This window comes from Ahaetulla prasina, chromosome 3, assembly GCF_028640845.1.
Source record: "Ahaetulla prasina isolate Xishuangbanna chromosome 3, ASM2864084v1, whole genome shotgun sequence".
Taxonomy (NCBI): domain Eukaryota; kingdom Metazoa; phylum Chordata; class Lepidosauria; order Squamata; family Colubridae; genus Ahaetulla; species Ahaetulla prasina.
The window spans coordinates 102,587,841-102,611,111 of NC_080541.1; the positions used below are offsets into that span (position 1 = coordinate 102,587,841).

Genomic DNA, 23,271 nt, shown 5'->3' on the forward strand with positions numbered 1-23,271 from the left:
GATCTACTGAGTCTGCCCTTTGAGCTTCTTACTTATTTATTGTATTTTTTTCATTTTTTGTTGAATAAAGGACATGTGTTCAAAGCATGTTTAAACTCAGTTACTGATGATTGACCCCACTACCACCACTGGAAGTTGTCTTCAATGTCCCACTACTTTTCATGCAAAGCAATTCCTCCTAACATTACTTTTAAACTTCCTTCCTGTCAGTCTGAATTTATGCCCCCATGTTCTTGATTCTTGCTTAATATTGAAAATAATACCTTCTAGAACCTTATTCACACCCTTAATGCATTTAAAGCTTTTAGTCATGCCACACACACACACACACACACACACACACACACACGTGCACACACACACACACACACACACACACACACTTTCCCCCTTCTGTCCTCCAGGCTATACATATTCAGTTCTTCCAGTCTCTCCTCTTATGTTTTTGCAAGGTTTCTCAGACCTTGTATCATTTTCGTTGCTTGTATGAAATCTCATTGTACAAATCTCATTGACAACAAAATTATAAATTATGGTTTGTAAAGCCCAGCAGTTGGCTCATGTAATACACTAAGCAACAACCAACCCAACCCAATTACAGCTTAGTTCTTGGGCAAACCAGGCTTTATAACAGATTGACAAGATAAGAATCGAGGCTTAGGGAGATCACAAGTTAATGCCCATTAAAAGAAGGGTAAGATGACAGTGCAGAACAGAGACAACATAAGACTGCGTTCATTTGATGTAGGCTTCATTTAAAAAGTAAATAAGGAAACTTAGAAGGAAAATGTAGATAGAAATTTGTTGCAAAGAAAAGAACAGGAGCAGGTGATGAAGCAGCATGCAGCTATGGGTCTTAAGCTCCCTGCTTCATGTGATTATTATATATGAAAAATAGTTTTTAATTAAAAACTAGCATGCTACAAAATAGTCCTCTCTCTCTCTCGCTCTCCCCCCCTCTCCCTTCCTCCCTACCTCCCTCTCCCTCTGTCTGTCTGTCTGTCTCAATTTTCAAGGCTACTTCTTAGACTTAAACTAGTTTTCTTACAAAATAAAAATGATGGATGGCTGTATATATGTATTCATCTGCCTGGAAAGAGGACAACGTACCTCCACAGGATGGTGGCAAATAGCATTCTGGTGCTTTGTGATTTTGTAAGATTCCCCATGATACTCATTTTGTTAATTGGCAATCACTCCCCTGGCAGCCATTTTGCAAAAGTGCCTTCAACATATACTCAGAATTCTAAATATACCCATTACAAAATAAAAATAAAAATCCCTGGTTTAAGTTATGGAGATGGCAAGCAGAAGAAACTTAGATAAATGAGGTAGCTCAGTGTATATGTAGGTACCAAGCTTCAAGAACTAGAATATATCTAAGAGGAAGCACTAGAGGAATAGAACAATTAAAAAAAAACTGGCTGCCAAATGCTTCAGGTTGCTATGAAAGAGCACTCAGAGTCAATATAAATATTTAAGAAAAGGGAAGGATATAAGGATAGCAGGAAACTAAATTTTGTCTGCATAATAAAAATTGGTTTTATAGCATCACCACAGTCAATTTTTAAACAAACCTGAAGTGCAGAAAATTGTGCCTGACCCATTCCAAGCTAAGGGGGCTTTCCCAACACAACTAGAAGATCAAAGGGATAAATGCCATTGTTGATCTTGACAGCTACATGCCATGGGGAGATGGAGATCAAGTGTGCTTCAGATGGAAGAGACATCGTCAAAGACAGCTTTTCCCAATCTGCTGCTTTCCAGATGTGTTGGGACTACAACTCCCAAAATTCTGAAACAGAGTGAGCCTGTAGGGAAGAGTATGCTAAAATAAGATTATAAACTCCATTTCGGTAGGGGAAAAAGGGACAATTTTTCATTTATATTCAGAAAGTGTAGGGGAAAATGATATTTATCTATATGATCCATCATTCCTTTTACAACTTTATCACTTTCAAAAGTATGTATGGCTAGAAACATTTCTATTTTTGAAAAAGCAAATGTGATAAGAGTGGGAAACTGTATTAGAAATCAAAATATAATATATTTCATATTGAGAATCCCACATGACAGCTACAATTCTAGTAGAGCTCCCCTCCAGTTTCAATATTATCAAAAATCAAAATTTTAAGGGAATCTTAGGTCTGAAAACAAATGATAATAATGTAGAACATAATTATAAACCAAAAGAAAAACAAGATAAATGTTTAGGGAGAAAAATTAATTTTTATTTGAAGCTGACGACCAAATTATTTTATCTTTATAAGATTAAAAAAAGTATGTAAAATGCTCTACAGACAGAAAGAAACACACGTGAGAATTAAAGCCGAATGGTTTGGGTGCCCTGTTAGGATGTGTGCGTTTTTCTTTGACACTTTCCCATCCTGTAATGCAAAAATGCTTCAAATCCATTATACTTAGATAGAAATTTCTTAATCCTTCCTATAACATTTTTCTATTCAAGATTAGCCCCCAAGCTACTTTTCTCTTGGAGATGGGCTACATAAAATGCAATCCATGGCTGTGATAGATGTAACTGAAGTTATAAATATTTTTACCGTACACAATTAGCAAACTAACTTCTAGAAAGCTTCTCCATTTATCTCTGGAGAAGGTTTCAAAAAGCTAGTCCATATTACTAATAAGCTTCCTACAATACCTCATTAGGTCATATGATATGCTTAGCAAGTTTAAATCAACAGAGCCTCATGGATGTAGTTAGCTGTTCAGGGTCTATGGAAGAGTTGATGATGGTAGAGACATGGAAGTCAAGCTCAATGATTACTGGGAAAGACTGTATTGTTGGAAAATCACAACATAATGATGGAAAAGAATTGGAATAAGCCCTGGGTGAAATCATCCATCACTATTGGTTGAGCATATCAATATGCTGATGATACTCAACTTTACCTCTCTTCATCTGGTGAGCTGAGTGATGTTGTCTCTTTCTTGGTGCCTGGAGGCTATAGAGAAGGGGATGGGGGACAATGGGCTATGATGAACCCTGACAAGATCAAGTAGCTTTGAGTACATGAAGCTTCAAGATCCAGATCTTTGACATCTGTAGTTCTGGACCGGGTTGCACTACCCTGTTCAGATTCAATTTGCAACCTAGGAGGGTCTCCTGGACTCACAAATCCTGCAATTAAGATCAGGTGGCAGTCATGAGTAGGAAAGCTTTGCACAACTTTGGTTAATGAACCAGCTGCAGCCCTTCCTGGATCAGGACTCCCTGCGCTTTGTCACTCAAGCCCTCGCCATCTCCTGTTTGGATTGCTGCAATGCCCTTTACATGGGGCTATGCTGGAAATGCATTTGGAAGCTTCAACTGGTACAAAGTGAGCAGCATGAGAAGTCTTTGGGACCAGTAGAATGACCACTGTTACACCACTGCTTCAGAAGTTGCACTGGCTGCCGGTTTGCTTACGGGTGTGGTTCAAGGTGCTGGTTATGATCTTTAAAGCCCTTCATGGCATAGATCCAGATTACTTGATGAACTGTCTCATCTGGCTAAGACAGACCTATCCTATTTGTGCCAGCAGAAGTCTGATGATGATCCTGCCAGTCAAGAAACTCTGACTGACAGAATCCAGAAGAATGTTTGTACAGTAGCACTGGCCCTATGGAACATCCTGCCCTCTGAGGTTTGCCTCCACCCTCTTGTCCTTCTGCAAGGGCCTGAAAACCTGGCTCTGCCAACTGGCCTGGGGACCCAATAGAGAAGTACATCACCGGAAGTGCCTGTTGGACTAATTAGCTGACCTCTTTCTGCTCCACCTACACCCATCTTCCTTAATTTCATATTATTGCACTTCCTTTGTTTATTGTTATTGTTTTATTTGTTTGCTATTGTTATCTTTACATTTTTATATTTTTTCCCCCATTTTATTGTTATAAGCTGCCCAGAGTAGTCCCATGGGCAGCAAACACTTGTGACAAATAAATATTTAAAAGGTAAAGGTTCCCCTCACACATACGTCCTAGTCGTTGCCTACTCTAGGGAGCGGTGCTCATCTCCGTTTCAAAGCCGAAGAGCCAGCGCTGTCCGAAGACGTCTCCATGATCATGTGGCTGGCATGACTCTATGCCAAAGGCGCACAGAACACTGTTACCTTCCCACCAAGGTGGTCCCTATTTTTTCTACTTACATTTTTACGTGCTTTCGAAACTGCTAGGTTGGCAGAAGCTGGGACAAGTAACAGGAGCTCACCCCATTACATGGCAGCACTAGTGATTCGAACCGCTGAGCTGCCGACCTTTCGATCGACAAGCTCAAAGTCCTAGCCCTTGAGCCACCGCATCCCTCTAATAAATATTTAGAGGGTTCCAAATTGTTAAAGTAATTAAGCTTTAGCTTCTTTGTCCATTAACGGTACTCCATATACAAGAGGAGGTGGATATGTTTTGAATAGGCATATCCTCCTGGTCATCAGTCCTGTAAACACTAATATGGTCATATGACCCAAGAGGACAATGTGTTATTTGTAATATTTGCTGTGGGGAAAAAGTTGGGCCAGTTCTCTCTCTCTGAACAGGACTGAGTCCTTGATTCCCTGAGGTGGCAGCTATGTCGTTTTCAAAGATTTAACAAACAGTTCTACTGTTTACAATTTCACAGCATCTGTGAGATCATTTCCATTCATTAATGCTGCTCATAACAAAGGGTTTAAACCATTGTTGGATAATTTTTTTCTGCTATAGTATATTTCCCCCACTCATCTCCCAGTCTCCAAGTTCTGCAGGGAAAGGCGGGGGGGGGGGGGTTTCCACCTAAAAATATATAGAATTTCACTAGAAAACATTTTAGACCAAACCTTGATGCAATGGTTGATGACTTTTTTTAAAGAGAAAAAAAAAGACGTGGAATCAAAGACCACAATTTTATTGCTGAATTTTGTAACACAAGAGGCTCTGTACACCGCAAAAGTGAACTGATTTCAGACATACAGGATAGTGTATTCAAATGCCCTTGAGCAATAAACTTTAATACTGTAGAATGGAATATAGATAAGATGTTGCCTGTAAAAAAAACAGAATGAAAACCTTGAGTTTCTTGAAAGTATTGTGCAAATGGACATGAAACTGAATAAAAACTATCTTGCCTCCCTCCATCCAGAGGCCTGAAACCTCAGGTGAAACAGCCCCTCCACCAAACCCATGTATACACTTCGGATAAAATAGAAAGATGAAAAATACCCTTGCCCAAATCTATTGTTAGATAGCAGAGAAAATATTTGTGGGAAACGTAGAATTTCTCCCCTTGTCCTTCCTCTTCTTCTTCCCCTTTAGCATTGCCTGGTTGTGCCCTCAGGCCCCTGGACATGGTGTTGTGACCCAACGCAACACAGTTCAAAAAAAAAAGACTTTATTAGAACAGCTGAGAATTAACTCATTCTCAAAGTAGTCCAAACTAAATCAAAACAAATTCTTCATAACACAATTCTTCAGTCTTATCACCAACCTTGGTCTTAATTAGGCAAACTGCCAAAGGCTTTTCTTGGCAAAAGTTCAAAAGCAGAAGACGCCGACAAGAAATAAATGCAGCAAGACAAGGAATAAATCTATCAACATTGTTTTCCGACAAAGAGTCCAAACGCCGTTGCTGGTCTTTTAAGCCTTACTCTTGGCCGTACTCCCAAGTCGTCCTCTTTGCTTTAGTTGCTCTTGCCTTCTGGCAGCTCTTCTCATGCGTGCATTAGGAACAGGCTCCTCCTGTTCCTCTGCCTCACTACTGTCAGCCTCTGGAGGCTCTGGAGTCCACACATCACTCCCAGATGGCCCTGGCCCCATCTCTGCCTCTGACGCAGAGCCCTCATCTGGGCCTTTCCCAGCCTCCAGGACTGGCCCATGTTCTTCCTCAGCCTCATCACTGTCCAACTCTGCTGCCAGCTCCGCAGGCTGCTGGCAGACCACAACACATGGATCAGCAATGGGGAAAGCACATATCACAGTGATACAATTTTCTGTTGGGTCAGTATAGATGTATAGTGCTACTTCAGTGATGAAGAAAGACCATCCCCCTCAGAGTGATGTTAAATTTATGTCTAGCTTTTAGCATTTTGTACTTCAGAAAGGGGGTCGTGTCCTTGCAGGCTTTTCCTCACAAACAAACCTTTCTGCTTACAGAGAAATAAATGCTGTCAAGCATCCATATTCCTTGGACTTTTTCTTTGCATTGGCAGCTTGTATTGTATTGTATTGCTTTGTTACATCATATCTGAACTCTCACAATGAGCTCTGATAGGCCTGTTATTACAGAATATTGATTTGTTAGTTAGTTACTTTATTTGTTTATAAGAATTTATTACCTACTCAGTTCCAATGAACCCTGAGCAATGTGTTTTTAGTTTATTAGAATTTACTTACTGCATTGATGTGGGTGCTCATCTCATGACAGTAACTCTGGATGTCATTCAGTTAAGATTATTTAATTGCTAAAAAACACTCACCCACCTGTGATATCAGTCTTATCACTCTAATGTTGCCTTGTAATGAACCTGTATAACAAGATTTGCAGGAAAATTCTTTCAAGGCCATCCCTATTAATAATTGCCTATTTGTTGGGCCTACCTGAAAAAAATGTGTGGTCATGGCACCACATGAATGCCTTTCTTCTAGAGCAGGGGCATCAAACTCACAGCCTGTGGGCCGGATGCATCACATGCTGTTGATGCCCACCCCCGGTTTAGCGAGCGGGGAAAAAGTCACAATATGTCATGTGACGACAACGTGTCATCATGTGTTTGATACCCCTGTTCTAGAGCAAGGTTTTCCTTTCAGGTATTTAAAACAGAGTTGAGACACTTCCCTTTAATCTTTAGCATTTAGTAACCACAACTTTATAGTTTTAACACCCCCTTTATGTTTTTACAGTTTGTTACCAGGGGTGGGTTCTACTTACCTTTACTAATGGTTCGCAGCGGGATCGCACTCGGGCGCTCGCTTCAGTCTCTCTCGCTTCCTTCTGCACATGCACACAAGTTTCTGCTCATGCACACCAAGCTTCCTGATGATGTCGGGGTTGGTGGGCGGAGCTTCCCCCCAGTTTTACTACCGGTTCGCAAGAACCAGTCCAAACCAGGGGCAATCCACCACTGTTTGTTACTCTTTCCAGGTAACGTTGTTCCTACTTGTGTCCTGGCAATGTTTGCCCAAAGGTGGCCTACCGTATGTGAGCTATCAGAGGGATGCATTCCTTGGTCACCCTGCTGGAGAGGAAACAGGCCCCAAACATGTCTTCTGGGAAGTCAGTGAGGAGCATATTTGTTTTCTTCCCCCCAGGTGTTAAGTGTTGAGAGCAGACTAAGTTTGCCTTGTTGAGCCTTGTAACACCCCCCCCCACTTCATCGTGTAAATGTCTGTGTCAGCAGAAGAGGAAAGAACTTCAAAAGGGTCAGCACAGCCCCGGGGGAGGTTGTGCAGAGACGCCAGCAAAGAGATCCTAATCAGGCGAGCAAGCAATTGGGGGTTATATTTGTCTCAGAAGCTGGGACAGGCCAAGCCTTCTAAGGCAGAAAGAGGAGCTTGATTCGGCCTCCAAGCCCCTCAGAGAGTATTGGCTTTTGCTGGGCTCCAGGCATCGCTGCAATGCCAAGGGAACAGCCTAGCTCAAACTCAGGAGGCAGAGAGGAAGGGAGGGCGAGAAAATGAAGTACAGGAGCTGTTGGAGATAATGGCTTTCTAACAGGCTTGGGTAGACCTTGGACAGAAGCAAGAGATGTTATCATCCAAGCCCAGCATTCCTCTCGGAAGGGGGTGGGGGTGGGGGTCGGGTAAATGGTTGTCTCCCACCATTCCCTCCCTGTGCATTTCTTCCTAGCTAATATTAACATTCCAGCCAGGGCTGCTAAGCAGAATCTTAATTAGAGCTGATACTCTTGTGCAAGGATTTTTCTTAACTAATGGTTGCTGTCAGGGTATCTTGCTTCTGCTCTTCTTTGCGGGATATTGTATTCAGCTGCAAAAAGCATGACTGAAATGTAATGTGCATGCCAGGAAGAGAAGGGAAAGGAAGGGAAGGTAGGGGGAAGGGCAGAAGGAGAATAAATATCAGCAAAGCTGGAGTGGCTTGTCGCCTCCACCTCATGTCAGCATCACCCATCTCTTTCCTGAGAAACCCAAAACATGCTGTTTAATCAAAGAACACTTTGCTCTCGCTCACCTAAACAAAAAAAATCCACCAGCAGGGCATCCAGTCTGGTTGCCCATCAGCCACAGACACAGCAATCTGTGAGGAGAACTTAACTTTCTTTTGGGGGAGACAAGATGTTCTTTTTGGATTAGGAGGGATCTTTTTCCCTGGATTATATTACCAACACAGAATACCTAGACACTTGCTAGGAAGCAGGCACAGACTTGGATCCAATATCCTTACGCAGAGCAAACTATATGTTGTTTGGTTCTAGTCCACACAGTGATTTATAAGATGAATTGCCTATCTGGATGACAGTGCTGAGGCCAACCTTGGCTGATCTACAAGAAGTGAAACATTGCAGGATGTAGTTATTAGTCCTATAAAGTGATTCAGTTTATAGTTATTAGTCTATATATAGTATAATATAGTTATTATAGTTATTAGTCCTATAAAGTGATCCTAACAGGACCATAAGGGGCGTGCATAAGCACACAAACTGTCCTATTGTTTTTCTTTTCTTCTTCCTATATATATATATATATATATATATATATATATATATATATATATATATATATATATATATATATATATATATATATATATATATATATATATATATATATGCTTATACCTTTATATACTATATAACCTTTCTGTATGATAGTTACATATATTGTTGCGACAAATAAATAAATAAATAAAAATAAAAAGTTTGATTTCAGAAAATCACACCTGGGAGTATGAATATAGAGTTTGTTTGGAACTCTTTAAAGCAGCTGTATCTTTTCCCAAGCAGGAAGATCCCAGGAGAATGATGTGACTGCTTTAAAGAATGTGAAGGTCAGATCTATAATTTTTCTCCAATTAACTGAATGCTACCTTGATAGCTAAATTTGTTAGTATTTGGATTGGAGGCCACCACAAAATCCCAGAACTGAAAAGGATCCCAGGGGAAGGAGATAGCAAACTACTTCCATATTGTTACCAAGAAAAACACAACAGCACTTGCAGCAAATTGCAATGCCACTAAACTGTCAAAATGCACATGAAAAATCATTCACACACAGCCTGCATCACACATCAGGACATATGTAAGTAAGGAATGCCAGCAATGGCATCTATCGCAGCATTGGGATGATGGTGTCATCATGAAAATTTTATCATTTCCTCTCCTGTTCTTCTCGTGGATGCTCATGGGTGGATGTGCCCATATTTTCAATGGGAATTGAGTTTGACTCAAGAAAGCTTGCACTTCCAGGGCATCATGTAGCAATTGCTGTGATCGTATAAAGTGTCCTCGCCATTCAAGCTGTTTTCTCACTAGTGGCTTATAGCACCTTATGCTATCAACCAATATAAGAGTAACAAGGGCACACTTTACATGGCTAAAGGTGTGACTATAGCAATAGAAATAGCATAACTTATATAACAATAACAATAGCATTTAGACTTATATACTGCTTCACAATGCTTTATATCCCTCTCTAAGCTGTTTATAGAGTCAGCATATTGCCCCCAACAATTTTGGGTCCTCATTTTACCTACCTCAGAAGGATGGAAGGCTGAGTCCACCTTGAGCCTGGTGAGATTCAATCTGCCAAATTGCAGGCATCTGGCTGTCAGCAGAAGTAGCCTGCAATACTGCACTGTAACCACTGCGCCACCGACTATAAATCCTTGGGCACTCTTACCTGTAACAGAACTGCATCTTGCTACACTCAGCAAGATTCCTGAATAAATGTACTGTTGATTTGCATTACAGAGCATCTTAGGTTCTCAATGCTGTAGATCTCTTCAGTCCTGAAATCACTAGAGATTAAATTGTTCTAATGCCTGCTTTTAATATATGGAGAAAATAGCAATAGCACTTAGACTTATGTACCGCTTCACAGTGCTTTACAGCTCTCTCTAAACAGTTTACAGAGTCAGCATATTGCCCCAAACAATCTGGGTCCTCATTTTACCAACCTTGGAAGGATGGAAGGCTGAGTCAACCTTGAGCAGGTGGGACTTGAACTGCCAAACTGCTAGCAATCAGCAGTCAGCAGAAGTAGCCTGCAGTACTGCACTCTAACCACTGTACCATTGTTCCCACTGGTGTCCCTAGTCCCTGTTGAACGCCTACTCCCACAGCCTGTCTATCCAGCAAAGAGGCCTCTGAAGTCTTGGAATGAAGAAGAATTGGAAGTCTTGGAATGAAGTCCTAGCCTTGGCATTTGGGTACAGGGATCATTTGTGCCTGGCTGTCTGGAAAGTTTGTCCATAAGGGTGTCTGCAGAGGAATCCAAAAGTCAAGATGGCCAGAGCCGTAGGATCAAAGCCCAGAGTGTGGCCAACGTTTTTTACCCTTCAGTAAACAGCCCTGAACAGGTACTCCTCGACTTACGACCACAAGCGAGTCCAAACTTCCTGTTGCTAAGCGAGACATTTGTTAAATGAGCTTTGCCCCTTTTTACGACCTTTCTTGCCAGGATTGTTAAGTGAATCACTGCCGTTCTTAAACATTAGTAACTCAGTTGTTAAGTGAATCTGGTTTCCCCGTTGATTTTGCTTGTCGGGAGATCTCAAAAGGTGATTGCGTGACCCCAGCAGGCTGCAACTATCATAAATGTGAGCGTCTGAAAATTGATCACGTGACCATGGAACTGCTGCAACGGTCGTTAAGTGTGAAAAAATGGTCATAAATCGCTTTTCTCAGTGCTGCTGTAACTTTGGACAGTCCCTAAACTAGAGTTCTTCGAACTTGGCCGCTTTAAGACTTGTGGACTTCAACTCCCAGAATTCTCCAGCCAGCTAATCCACAAGTCTTAAAACAGCCAAGTTTGAAAACCTCTGCCCAAAACGAACTGTTGTAAGTCGAGGATTACTTGTATTGTCCACCTTCTTTTTCGGTTCTTGTGCACCACCCCAGTCCTCCCTCCATTTACTGAAAATTAGCAGGGCTCCCTTCTCGGTGTCTGGCCCATTAGCTCCTCCCCTTCCCGGCGACCAATAGAACCCAGCAGGCTCCACCAGGCGTCGCCTAATGGTTATCAGCCCTAGCTGCAAACCTCCAAGCTCTTCTCACGGCCTTCTCCCCTCTTCCGGCCGGCCCAGGAGCGAACCTGCCTCTGTGGATCGCGGCTTCTTCTTCTTCTTTCTTTTTCTTTTGCCGTTTGATGTCCGCGGCGAGAAGAAGGGAGGTGGGTGGGAGAGGCAAGCGCGGCCACCCTTCAACCCTGAGAGGCACAGAAAGCCGAAGCCACTACAAAGGACTCGGCTTCTTGCCCTGGGATCCCATTTCTCGGGAAAGGCTCCAGAACAAAACAGCCCTTTGTCTTACCCACCGGCCGTCTGCCACCACCCAGATTTTTTTAAAAAAACACAAAACCAGGTAGATTAGATTTTGACGGTAAATCCCATCCACAACTGCAACCGAGAAAGAGGGGGTGGGGGGCGGAAGCAGGTTGTATGGGAAAAGGACTTTTTTTAAAATCCCGGATTTCCCTCTGTGCTTTGGCGTTTCTCTGCCCTTCGGAGGTTAGGCTTTTTTTCCTTCCCATCTGGAACGGGAGGAAAGGCGGATTACAAAACCGATGGAAAGCCGGAGACGAGATTTCCCGCGGCCGCTGTCCCTTGAGCCTCGCTCGGCCGCCCGCCCGCCCTGCTGCCGTTCGCTCAACCAAGAGAGTGGTTGACGTGGGAATACCGGAGTGCGGGTGTTTAGGGGGAGGGGGGGTGGAGATGGGGAGAGACACCAGACGGACGTTCGCGGCCCTTTAATTGCCCCCTTTAAACTTGTTATTACGACGTTCACCGGCTAAGTAAACGCTGCTGCCTTTTATTGCCTTGATGTGACAAATTAAAACATACCCCTCTGAAAAGCGGTATTCTTTGGTGGACGGAGAGGACGGGAAGGAAAAGGGGTGGGGGAGTTCGGAGAGAGCTGTCAGGCTAAATTAATGTGTGTGTTGGGGGGGGGAGAGTCGCGTTTTGCGCCGCGAACCAAAGCGTCTGCGGTTTTGCTGCCGTTGCAATCCCGAACGTGCGCGGGTTTGAGGAATTTCTCCAGCTACGCTGGATTTCTGGTCTCGCCCACTCCAGTTTTTCCATCCCGACAGTATGTTATTGCCTTTGATTCGCTGTATACAGACGAATTAATTGGGCATATTATCCGCCTTATGGATCAATATATAAAGGCTTCAATCTAGTAAGAGCTGAGTTAATAAAGGCTATTGAGCCTAAAATGGTAAAGTATGGATGCGCCTGGAAGTAGTAGGAAGGTCAGCTGAGGTCACTCCCCGCTTAGTCCTATTTCAGTGAAATGCGAGGAACAAAATCAAGATCAAAATACTTGCTGACAGAATTTATCCAGAATGCTAAACCTTTACAAGTTTTGCCCGTTTCATGGACTTACATTAGGACGTAAGGTTAAGTGCATAACAGACCATTTTGGTTTGTTCAAAAAACAAACCATGATTTCAGAACAATGTATCGTCACTATGTGATAAAGCCAAGCAATTCAGAATAGTCGGTCTAGTTAATCCGAATTGGAAACACATTCAACGAAGAGTTTAGGATCCAAATAAGAATTACTAATGCTACTTTCTGAGAGGGGTTCCCCTTCCCCCTCTTCTCTACTTTCCAGCCTTAGGGTTTTTCTTCAGTGGGCTCACTACCGGTAGTAGTTACTCACTGAGCTGTTGGTCTAAAGAATACAGTCAAAAGTACACTCTCCCTTTGCTTTATGGGTGAACACAAAGATTTTTTTAGTTCATAAATATGGATCCCAGGCCTCTGATTGGGTGATACAGCTGAGAGAACCCACCACAAATGATCATTATAGAAACACTTCTGCCCTTGCAATGCAACTGTGATTATAATTGTGTCTGAAAACCCAATTGATTCTCTGAAATTTATTTGGTCCTACTTCATCTACCTGAACTTTGTATTTCTTGGTGAATTTCCAAAACCCTACTTGGAAAGAACCCCCTGAGGATCAGTGCCCTGCTTGATTCCAGTCCAAGAGCAGTTTCTACTTTCATTCTAGGCTTGGAGAAATGTTCTCAATTTTTCAAAAGTCAGGATAGGACAAGAGAGGGGAGGGGAGCGGAGGAGAAGAGGGGGAAAGGGGAGGGGAGAGAGGGAAAGGGAAGAGAGAAGAGAAGAGGGGGGAAGAGGAGAAGAGAAGAGAAGAGAAGAGAAGAGAAGAGAAGAGAAGAGAAGGGAAGGGAAGGGAAGGGAAGGGAAGGGAAGAGAAGAAGTTTGTTTAGCTTGAAAAATGACTGGACTATTTCACAATTGATATTCAACAAGGACATTTTTAAGGAAGCCACGTCCATTGGTGAAAAATGCTTTCTTTTTATCTTTCCATTTTTCCCTAGCGGGGGACCAAGACAGTTTAGCCGTGAGTTCAGAACGCTTTAAATGTCCCAGCCAACTCAACATTGCTTGGAAGGCTACAGTGACTCCGAGGAAACCTGCCTTTAGGATCGGGCTGAATGTCAACACTGGCCCTTCCTTCCTTCCTTCCTTCCTTCCTTCCTGGGTGGGGAATAGGAGCCGTACCCAATACTGTCCGGCTGCAGCCAAAGGGGAGGCTCTTGATTCCCCGAGGGAATGCATTCGCGTCCTCGGCTTTCCTCCGAGGAATGGACGAAAGAGTCGCCCTCGCCTCTCTCTATTCTACTGCGGCCTCCGCAACTTCTTTGGAGCTCTTCCTTTCGCAGCAGCGATCCCCTTAGCTGCCGTCCCTCCCCTCTTGAGCAAACCGATTCTGTGAGAAGAGGGAAAGACAGCGATGAAATCTTGGAGCGGCGAGGGGCGAGGGGCGCTTCCCCCAGACCAGACAGCCAGAATTGCCTGCCCAGAGGAGGCAGGGAAGAGCGCCGAGGACACTGCTGACATCCGAATGAAATCAACTCGGAGTCCATTACACTAGAGGATTAGCTAATTGCCAGATCAGAGAGACGAGGAAGAAAAATAAATAAATATGCCTTTAAGTAACCGAAAGTAATTATAACCCCATTGTTGACGCTAACGATTAATAATTGATCGGCTGTTCTACACAATGAAATGTCAGTTTACGCTCCTTTGAATGCACATATGGTTATTTCTTTCAGGGGAGGGGAGGGATCTGCCATTGCGGACCCTAAACATTTTATTTGGAAAGGCAGCCGGTAAGAGAACCTTGGTTTTTCGCAATACCAGAAGCTGAATATTCAGCTGGGTGCCCCCTCAGGGAAAGAATGGGCCCATTTTATTACATTTCAGACACTGCTTATTACAACACAAACTACTTGTTTAATTACAAAATCAAAGCTCTGAGCTCAGGTTCAGTTCTGACGAGGTTATGGTTATCTTTCCTCTCTTAAGGGCGAGGAAGCGAAAATGCCCCCACAGAAAACGATCTTAGAGGATCCTCTTGTCTGTCTGCCTGATAATTCAGCGCGGAGATCACTTAATGCCCGTCGTCTGGAAGTGGCGCGTGCAGGTGAGGTCCACCCTGAGCGGCTCTTTGCTGTCAAGGAAGCACAGGGAATGATGATGGACTCAATTGGAATAAGCAGGTCGCTAAAGACGTCGTTTTTTGGGGGGGGGGGAATACACGTCTTCTGGAGCCCACGGCGTTCCAACAGTCCCAGGAGGAGAATCCTGTCCCTTTTGAGAGGAAGGATCCTGTGAAGGGAGCGAAAAAGTAGGCCGACGTTGCACAAAATAGGCAGCCAGGGACAGCCACGCTTTCTCGAAAAAGAGCCGCCGGGTCGGCATCACAAAACGCGGAGTTGTCACCGCTTTTCCCTGTTCGAAAAGCCGCATTATCTCCCGCACATGCAACTCGGGCTTGGTTGTCGGGGGGGAAGAAGGGGGGACCCGACACATGTCTAGTCTTCAAAATTACAAAGGTCTATTGCTGAGATCTTCGAGGGTGTCATCTTCATCATCTGTATGTATGAACACAGTTTTAAGTGCATTGGTCAGAGTCTGTATGTTCTCTTGGGGTCTTTTCAGATACCACAGTACCTGGAGCTGTGGCAGTAAATCCACCCGGCTTACTCCCGGGTTAAAAACAAGCTCATCAGCCTTAACCTTTCCTTTAGATATAATAAGCAATCAGAACAGCTAAACTAATTCCGACCACACTTTCTTCCGACGACAGCAGCGAGTAACGTTTAGGATAAATTCATTCTGCGTTTGTCCCGCTTCAGGATCAGGGCTGCCAACAAACGGCGGCAACTCCCAAAAGTTTCTCTGTCTGCTTTTTGGGCTGAGGAATGAGAATCGATGCCTTCTAACACACACACACAGAGAAAGAGACGCACCATGTTGTGGCCCGCGCGCTTTGAGACGCGAGATCAGAGCCCTGCGCTAACTACAGGCACCCTCCGAAATAACCGCCACGATCCACTGCGCTCTTGGCAGGATCCGATTTTGCGGGAGGCTGCGGATGTACGCCTCGGCTTGCTCTGCTTTCTCCTAAGTAGATGCTGCAGTCGACAGGGAATGGAACGGCGCGTTTACCTGGAACCCCACCGGGCCAGATCAACAGAATCAAGAGACCCAGGAGCAGCGCCGGCGAAGGGGATCGGCTGTACTCTAGGAAAGGGCCCGGTGCACGTCGCCTGCAGGGTTATTGCAAATGGGAGAGAAGCGCGCTGGCGGCTTCCAAAGCCGTCTTAAAGGCAAGCAGTCTTCTGCGGGGGTGGGTGGGTTTGCTCAATTGCAAGCAATCTGCGAAGCCTCTTGTTCCGGGCCCTCTCCTGGACAGCTAAAACCCTCCACCTTGCAGCGTTCCGGTTTTGTTTTGTTTTTTTAAGCAAAAGCACCAAAACAGCAAAGCGATCACAATCTTACGCTTGACTGGGGAGTGCGGGGGAGAAAAAGGCCCGCGGAGGACTCTCTTAAATGCCCCTCTTTTCCCCACCCCGCTAGAACAGGACAAGTTCCGTTCTTCAAGACTGTTTCTTTCCTAGAAACAAGTTTTGTCTTATTGCGACAACACACGTTGTTGACCTTTGAAGTCAGGGCAGATAGAGAGCAGCGAAAATTGGGGGACAAGCTCCTCCCCTTCTTTTTGGGACAATCAGCCCAACCAGTTTCAGAGTGGCAGAAGAATGGAGAGAAGGCAGCTACCGGCCTCTGGACGCATTTCGTTCAAATTAGAGGCAGGCAGGGGGTTGTGCTAACCTAACAGAAGCTGAGTTGCAAAAGAAACTTGGAGAAAGCTCTTGGAAGGACAGTCGGATGGTGAAAGATCTGTGCCACTGTCTGGGCTGCAAAGCAGTGGGATATTACAACAATAGCACCGTTCTTTAACATAATTTAAGAAGGGATTGGATAAACCATTTCTGTGTGAAACGGTATAGGGTTTCCTGCCTAATCAGGGGGTTGGACTAGAAGACCTTCATGGTCCCTTCCAGCTCTGTTATTCTGTAATCTAAATGGCTTCCTCATGGTGTGATGGGGGGGGGGAGGAAAAATGAAACCAAAAAGAGCCAAATATGAGAATTGCCACGTTGTCCTTTGGGGGCACGTCAACACTTTTAATGTTATCGCTAGTCTCCGTCTTCATCGTCTCCAAACTTTTTTCAAATACAGGTCTGTCTAATCGGGGGGAGGGGGAAATCCCTCCGAAAGTTTTCCTACGAGTTGAAAGAGACTGAAGTGAAACTTCGGGTGATCTAGCGCAGGATTTCTAAATTAAACCTTCATTCAAATGCAGCGGATACACGCACCAGATTGTGCGGATTTAGTTCAGAAGAACTGCCCGGTAATTTTAGCCGTATTAGATGGGAAATGGATCCTGCTCTTCTCGGAAGGCGCTTACACCGCAAAACGTCCGCAAGGAGGGCGAGAAGAGCTTCCATTAGGGACCGCTCCGCGTTGGTATTCTTTCTCCGCTTCGACCCCGAGATTACACCAAACCGGCTAAAACTGACAGCGAAGAGGGAAGCATTTCTCAGCCTCAAGTCTTCCAACTTTTCCTTTCAGGGGGAAAATATATATATATATCCTAGATCTAAATTCCAGCAAGGGATTGAGTAAATTATGGAGATCCGAGATAATTCGTGAGCATATAAACATCGAAGTTAAAGATTTCCTAACCTTTGACACGAAATGAATTTAAAATAAAACCAAATGGAATGTGCATATTACCTGTAAAAAAAAAAAAGCTGAAATATAACAAGGAGGGGGGGAAAGGCAAAAAGATAGAAAAGTGGAGGTGAAACTATTATATAAGTGATAGATTTTAGGGGGAAAATGTTTCTTTATAAAGATCCCCAGAAAAAGGAAAAGAGGCAGTTTGGTCCAGCGATTAAGGCACCAGGCCAAAACCCAGGAACTGTGAGTTCTAGTCCAACATTAGGCATATAAGTGGGCTGTGACTTTGGGCCAGTCACCTCTCTCAGCCCAACTCACCTCACATGGTTGAAGTTGTGAGGAAAATTGGAGGAGGAAGGAGTATTAGATAAGTATAAGTTCAGGACTTAGAGTTATTTATAAGAATAATAAAGGTGATTTTAAAAAAGCGTTTTCCAGTCTCAGTGGTTTCCCCAATAATCTGACTAGGAGAACTGATTTGTACCCTAACTGGAGTGGGAGATTGTAAGGCAGTTCTTCAACAAGTTTCAGTCTGGATTTTAAAAAGAAAACATCACTGTGTTGTGTTTAAATATGAAATTATTTTAACACCACGTCATTCCTAATAAGAAATCTGTTTTGCCAGCCACACAGCAATGCACGTGGTTGAGTGTTATTAATTCCAATCTCGTTGTAATCTGGGCTGGTAGAAATAAAATGAATTGAAGGGAGGCAAAGCTAATATAGCACCTTTTATGTTAACCCAATTGAAACAAAATTAGGCACACCTTTGATTTCCATTCAGCTGAAGCTTTTGGGGTGAGTTTCTCCGTGGGCTGGTCCTCTACTGTTTCCCACAGATCAGTATAAAATATTGAATACTCTAAATTATTTCTTAAATGCAAATAAATAAATAAATAAATAAATAAATAAATAAATGAATGAATGAATGAATGAATGAATGAATGAATGAATGAATGAATGCACAGGCACCCTACAAAATAAGGAGTGGGGGAAATCTTTCAATAAATTCATTTGTGTCTGTATAATGAGCAGTAAGCAGTTTTTACTTAGTTGGAATAACTTCTAGAAAGGAGGATTAGCCTGAATAATTTAATTGGACATAAATTTAATTGCCTTGCCAAAATCCAAAGATGTATTTTAAAACATATTTATTTTGAAACCCAAGTAATTTATGTATGTGGGAACTTCAGGTAAAGAAAGGGAATCCCATTCGGATATCTCTCTCCCTCCCTCTTCTCTGCAAATTTGTCAACGTGTCCCGACAGTGTCTCTCATCTTTTGGTTAAGCTATTCTAAGCATCAAGGGACTAAGCTGCAAATACCTAAAATGTTTCTAGCCTTCCTGTAGCTGCAGCCTTCCCCTCCTTCCACCAGCCCTCTTTCCCTTTCTCTCTCTCTCTCTCTCTCTCTCTTTCTCACAACCCCACATTCTTTATCCAGTTAACATTCCCTTGGCTGAAGTCTGAACTATCTGAGATCACTTTCAAATGCCCTTTCTAACAAGCCCCTGAGCCAGAGGCCACTAATTTTCAGTGAACAAAAAGCCACTGGAGAGAGTCCCGTTTGTCAATATCAACTGTTCCAGCCATTTGCCATCTTCAGACACATCGGCCTATCTGAGCTGGCAGATGTTTAGACAAGATTTTATAAATGGTTCAATATCAGCCCATAATGAACCCCAACTGACCATTGCAAAGCAGCTAAAAGCATCCAGGATCTCTCCTGCTGGGATCTAATAATGCTCTCATGCCGGAACATTATTAATCATGGAATAAAATAGATGAGCCTCTTGAAAAATAAGTGTATGATTGATTAAAGGGCAGTCTAAGAAGCTATTATTCTTGTTTCATAACTGTAAGTTATATTCACTCAATTTATCTTTGGAAAAGAAAATAAATGGTTGTTTGTCTCTTTATTGAAATTTTTACTATATGGGAATTCTCATTATTTGCTGGGTTGGGTGGGAAAAAAGAGACTGTTGGGCTTCTTCTCCTTCTTTTTCTTTCTTTTTTGTTTTTTGAAAAAAAGCCCAGGATGGATGTCTTAGGTGATTAGTGCGTAGAAAGTGCTTGAAATGAGGGAGAGTATTTTTTACTGGGAGGATTTCTTACATTGTTTTTACTTTTTGATTAAAAACATAACTGCATTTATATAAAATTTGGGTTAAAACCACATTTTATATGAAAAATGTTGGTTATTTCTATATGTGTAAATTGATTAAATTTGAAGATTTTTTATTTTCCTAATAGTTTAACTAAGTTTTATTTAATCACATTAAACATCAAATTCAAAAGATTTGTATCTGTAATGCTTTGCAGATTATCATAAATTACCAAATATGCATATTTATAACCAGTAAAATGGAATAAAAAGGCAGCACCTTGTTGTAGACTAATCTGTTTTATTTACAATTATAGATATAAATTAGTAAAGAATTCTTGTTAAACAACAAGGGATTGTATAACCATCAATGTTTCAAATAAAAACCAGGCATAATTTATTTACAAAAGACTTGGGATTCCATTGCAATACAACTTGCATAAATTACTAGATTTTATATCATTACAAAAATAAATATCAAATATGTTTCATTTTGTAAGTACTTGCAGTTTCTTTAATTAATCCCTACTGTATGTATCTTTTACAAAGAATTTGTACAATAAGTCCTATCACACCTACAGAATATAGATATATAGATATATATAGATATATATGTATATACCGTGGCAATGAAGTGATCAAGTCAAGATATCCTGAGAAAAAACAGATTTCCATTTTTGTTTTTGTTTTCCTTTTTTTTTTTTTTTAAATCACACATACATTAGGGAAACTAGACTATACCAGCAAATGCACATTAATGTCCAACAAAATTCTGGTTCAATAATTAGAGAGAGTCTGTAGATCTAAGAGTGCTCTGTGGTCTTCTTTTATACAGTGGCACAAGATGTGATCCGGATTTAGAGTTTTGTTAGAGTTACAGATAGAGATAGATAGATTAGCTTGGGGAGAGATGATGGCTTGTTGACTTTTCTCAAAGCAATTGTGACACCTACCTGTGGACCAAGGAAAACACCAGATCATCCTCAATCTTTCATTTTACACAGAATGTGTTAAAACTGGCAGCAAAGTGAAAAGGTTATTCCCCTACCTTGCCTGAGAAAGACTGGGGTGGGGTTTTTGTTGTTTTTAGGGAGTAAAGAATATTTGATCATAAGATTTTTATTATTATTATTATTAAAAAAACCAAATTAATTGCAGCAGCTTGGAAATAGATGGGGCATAAACCTAGGTAATGAATGCAGATACCCTTTGGAACCTGGCCAAAATCTCTCTCATTGTCTGTCTCTGCTATTTGAAATGTATATCAGTATACCAGATAAATTAAAGGCTTATTTTGATGCACAGTTCTTTAAATTTAAGATCTATGTGGATACCTTATTGTACAGCTGCCCAGAATCAATTGGAGTCAGAGGGTGCCTAAACTGAATTAAATAAATAAATAAATACAAACAAGTAGGAAGTTCTCCTGCATTTCCTACTGGTAATATAACAACAAAGGCTTCTTGCAAAATCTATTATTTTGCATGCTTACTTCAAATAGTGGAGGAGGACAATGAGATCCATTCTGGCTGGATTGCAAAGTGAACACAATTCTCTCTTCCCACCACACCATTCATTTCATTGAGGTCTTGGTGCAATAACTGTCTACTCCCTTATATCTTTAACTTGCAAATAACATTTAAAAAGTCTAATTTAAGTATCCATTTCAAAATGGGCTGTGCTAGGTAAAGATGGTGTTCATATAAAACAGATGAACCGTTTTTTTCTGAAAAGTGAAACAAAAGGGTAAACATGCAGTTGGAGGTTCTGGGTAAAGTAGCAAGAAATGAACATTAAGCCAATTTACAGGCCTAGGCAATGTGTCTTAGGACCTGATGCCAACTGGTCCCCCTAACTAAGTGCAACAGAATAAAAGGCAGAAAGAAAAAGAAGGGTCTCTCACTTACTTGCCTGGCTGCTGTGTGATTGCCCTTCTATAGGTATGGTTGTACTCCTACTGTGCACATTTCAGTGGGGTCTGTCAAAATAGAAGCGTCAGTTAGTCACAGGACACAGCTGGCTAACTAGATTATTCACTCTGGGCACGGCTAGCTCCTTCTTGCACAAAAGCTCAGAGCTGGTTGTTTGAAAGGCCTGCCCCTATGGCATCATTTCTCAGCTGATGGAGATTTAAAGGGAGGGGTATAATTGCTCATTGGGAGACCACCTTTCCTAATGATCTCCTATTTAAAGCTAAGTAAGCTCATAAGGGTTTGACACGATTGTTGAAGCTGCGATCCTGTGCATCCAGAGTTTAATAACCCACTCTGACATTCTGCTGACTAAATATACTTAGGGAGGGATCTCATGCACACTTTCCTACTGAGAATTTACTCCTTCACAGACTGTCAAAACTTCTGCTTGTTTCAGAAAGTGAGGGTAATGAGTGTTATTGCTACTATACTACTGTCACATTTACTACTATTAACATTGTCTCCAGAATCTGAGATTTAGGAATATTAAATTTGTCATATTTATCCAAGCTGGCATTCTATCTGTGTATCTTTCCATTTTTTCAGGTATAAGAATTCATGACATAACTTTTTTTTTTTTAAACGAGTTTTAGCACTGGTTTTAAGCAGCTTTAACAATTTAGACTCCAAATTTTGTTTGTTCATTGTTTTTCTTTTTGTTTTGTCAATCTAATTTTGCTAATTTTGGAAAGGCATATTTGCATTTCCTTCCTAACATTAATTCTCTTGTCATCAGTGAAACGCGCTTGGGGCAGAATCTTGATTAGGATCGCAGTCCAGGACAAGGGCTGTGATCCTAATCAAAACAAACCGGAGGCTAGGCCAGTGGCGTCTCAAGGAGTTGATGCTGCGGACCTGATCTTTTGCTTTGCCTTCCTGAGCAACGGAAAGGCCACCTCTCCCTCGCCCTCAATTGCTGGACGGTCTACTCCGCTCCCCCCGCCCGCCGTCTTATCGGGTGACCTTGTGGGCTGATCAGCAAGGCCGCCTACTCTTGGAGTAGGCTAAACGGCTTTTCTATCCTTGGAAGCAAAACGAGAAACAAAGGATTTACTTACCTTTCTTGGGATCGGAACTGGGAGATTTGTAATGCTGTTCGAGGTGGCCTGTGATGGTTTTCAGCGAGTTTTCCGATCCCGCCTTCAGAGCCGCGCCGCCGCCGCCGGTTAAGACCGCTTGGTTGAGTCCCTCGTTGGAGGCCACGGCGGCCGAGTTGTACCTCAAGATGCCCTGTCCCTGGAGGGCGTTGAAGTTCCCGTAGTTTGTGTAATTGCTATAAAAAGGCGACGTGTAATAAATATGCCTCCCCAAGAGCGAAGAAGGCGAGTAGGCAGCGTTGTGTGGGGTGGAAGGCGGTGGGCCCGAGGGCGGGCAGCTCTGGCCCAGGCTGTGGGGATGCGAATGCGGATGCTTAAGGTCCGAGGTGGCGATTTCTGCCAGCGACCAGAGTTTGGGCTTGCTGGCTTGCGTGGTCTGGGAGGCCACCGAGGGTGAGATCCGGGCGTCCAGAGCAGCTTTGGCGGCGTTTCTGGCAGAATCCTGGCCGTGCGGGTGGCCCAGGAGCGGGGCTTCTACCCCAGTGAGAGGAGAGGAGGTGACGGGCTTGGGGGGGAGGCCTCTGCCCGCATCGTCGTCTTCCTCGTCCTCCTCGTCGTCCACATCCTCCTCGTCGTCGTCTTCCTCGATCTCCTCGTACTTGTCCTTACACTCCGAGCCTGACTCGCAGAGCGGGTCTCCCGCCCTGCACGGGCCCTTCTCCCCATCCGATTCGGCCGAGCAGGAATGGTCGGTGAGGGAATCCACCTGCAAGCTAATCCCTGCAGCAAAAAACCAGAGGAGCTGTCAAGGGAAAAGGGCGACAGGATCAGCAGCCCCAAATCCCGGCTCTCCTGCCCACCACCAGGGAACTCCTTCGAACCCGAAGCTCGGGTGACTCTTCTAGCGTTCCGTGTCTCAGCGCCCGTCTCCCTACCC

General features: G+C 43.0%; 1 protein-coding gene across 5 annotated transcripts in view; it reads right to left on the reverse strand.

Annotated features, from left to right (window-relative positions):
- IRX2 (iroquois homeobox 2) overlaps positions 1-23,271 on the reverse strand; it is a 70,021-nt gene that overhangs the window by 42,147 nt on the left and 4,603 nt on the right. For 3 of the 5 annotated variants that reach the window (XM_058175465.1, XM_058175468.1, XM_058175469.1), the window contains exons 3-5: positions 22,356-23,114; positions 21,232-21,302; positions 19,606-20,277 (exon numbers count right to left, since the gene is read on the reverse strand). In XM_058175465.1, the coding sequence (XP_058031448.1) occupies positions 21,259-21,302; positions 22,356-23,114 (803 nt within the window). In that variant the 3' untranslated portion in view covers positions 19,606-20,277; positions 21,232-21,258. Of the gene's footprint in view, positions 1-19,605; positions 20,278-21,231; positions 21,303-22,355; positions 23,115-23,271 lie in introns of those variants that run through there. The other 2 variants (XM_058175466.1, XM_058175467.1) reach the window with 2 other exon arrangements.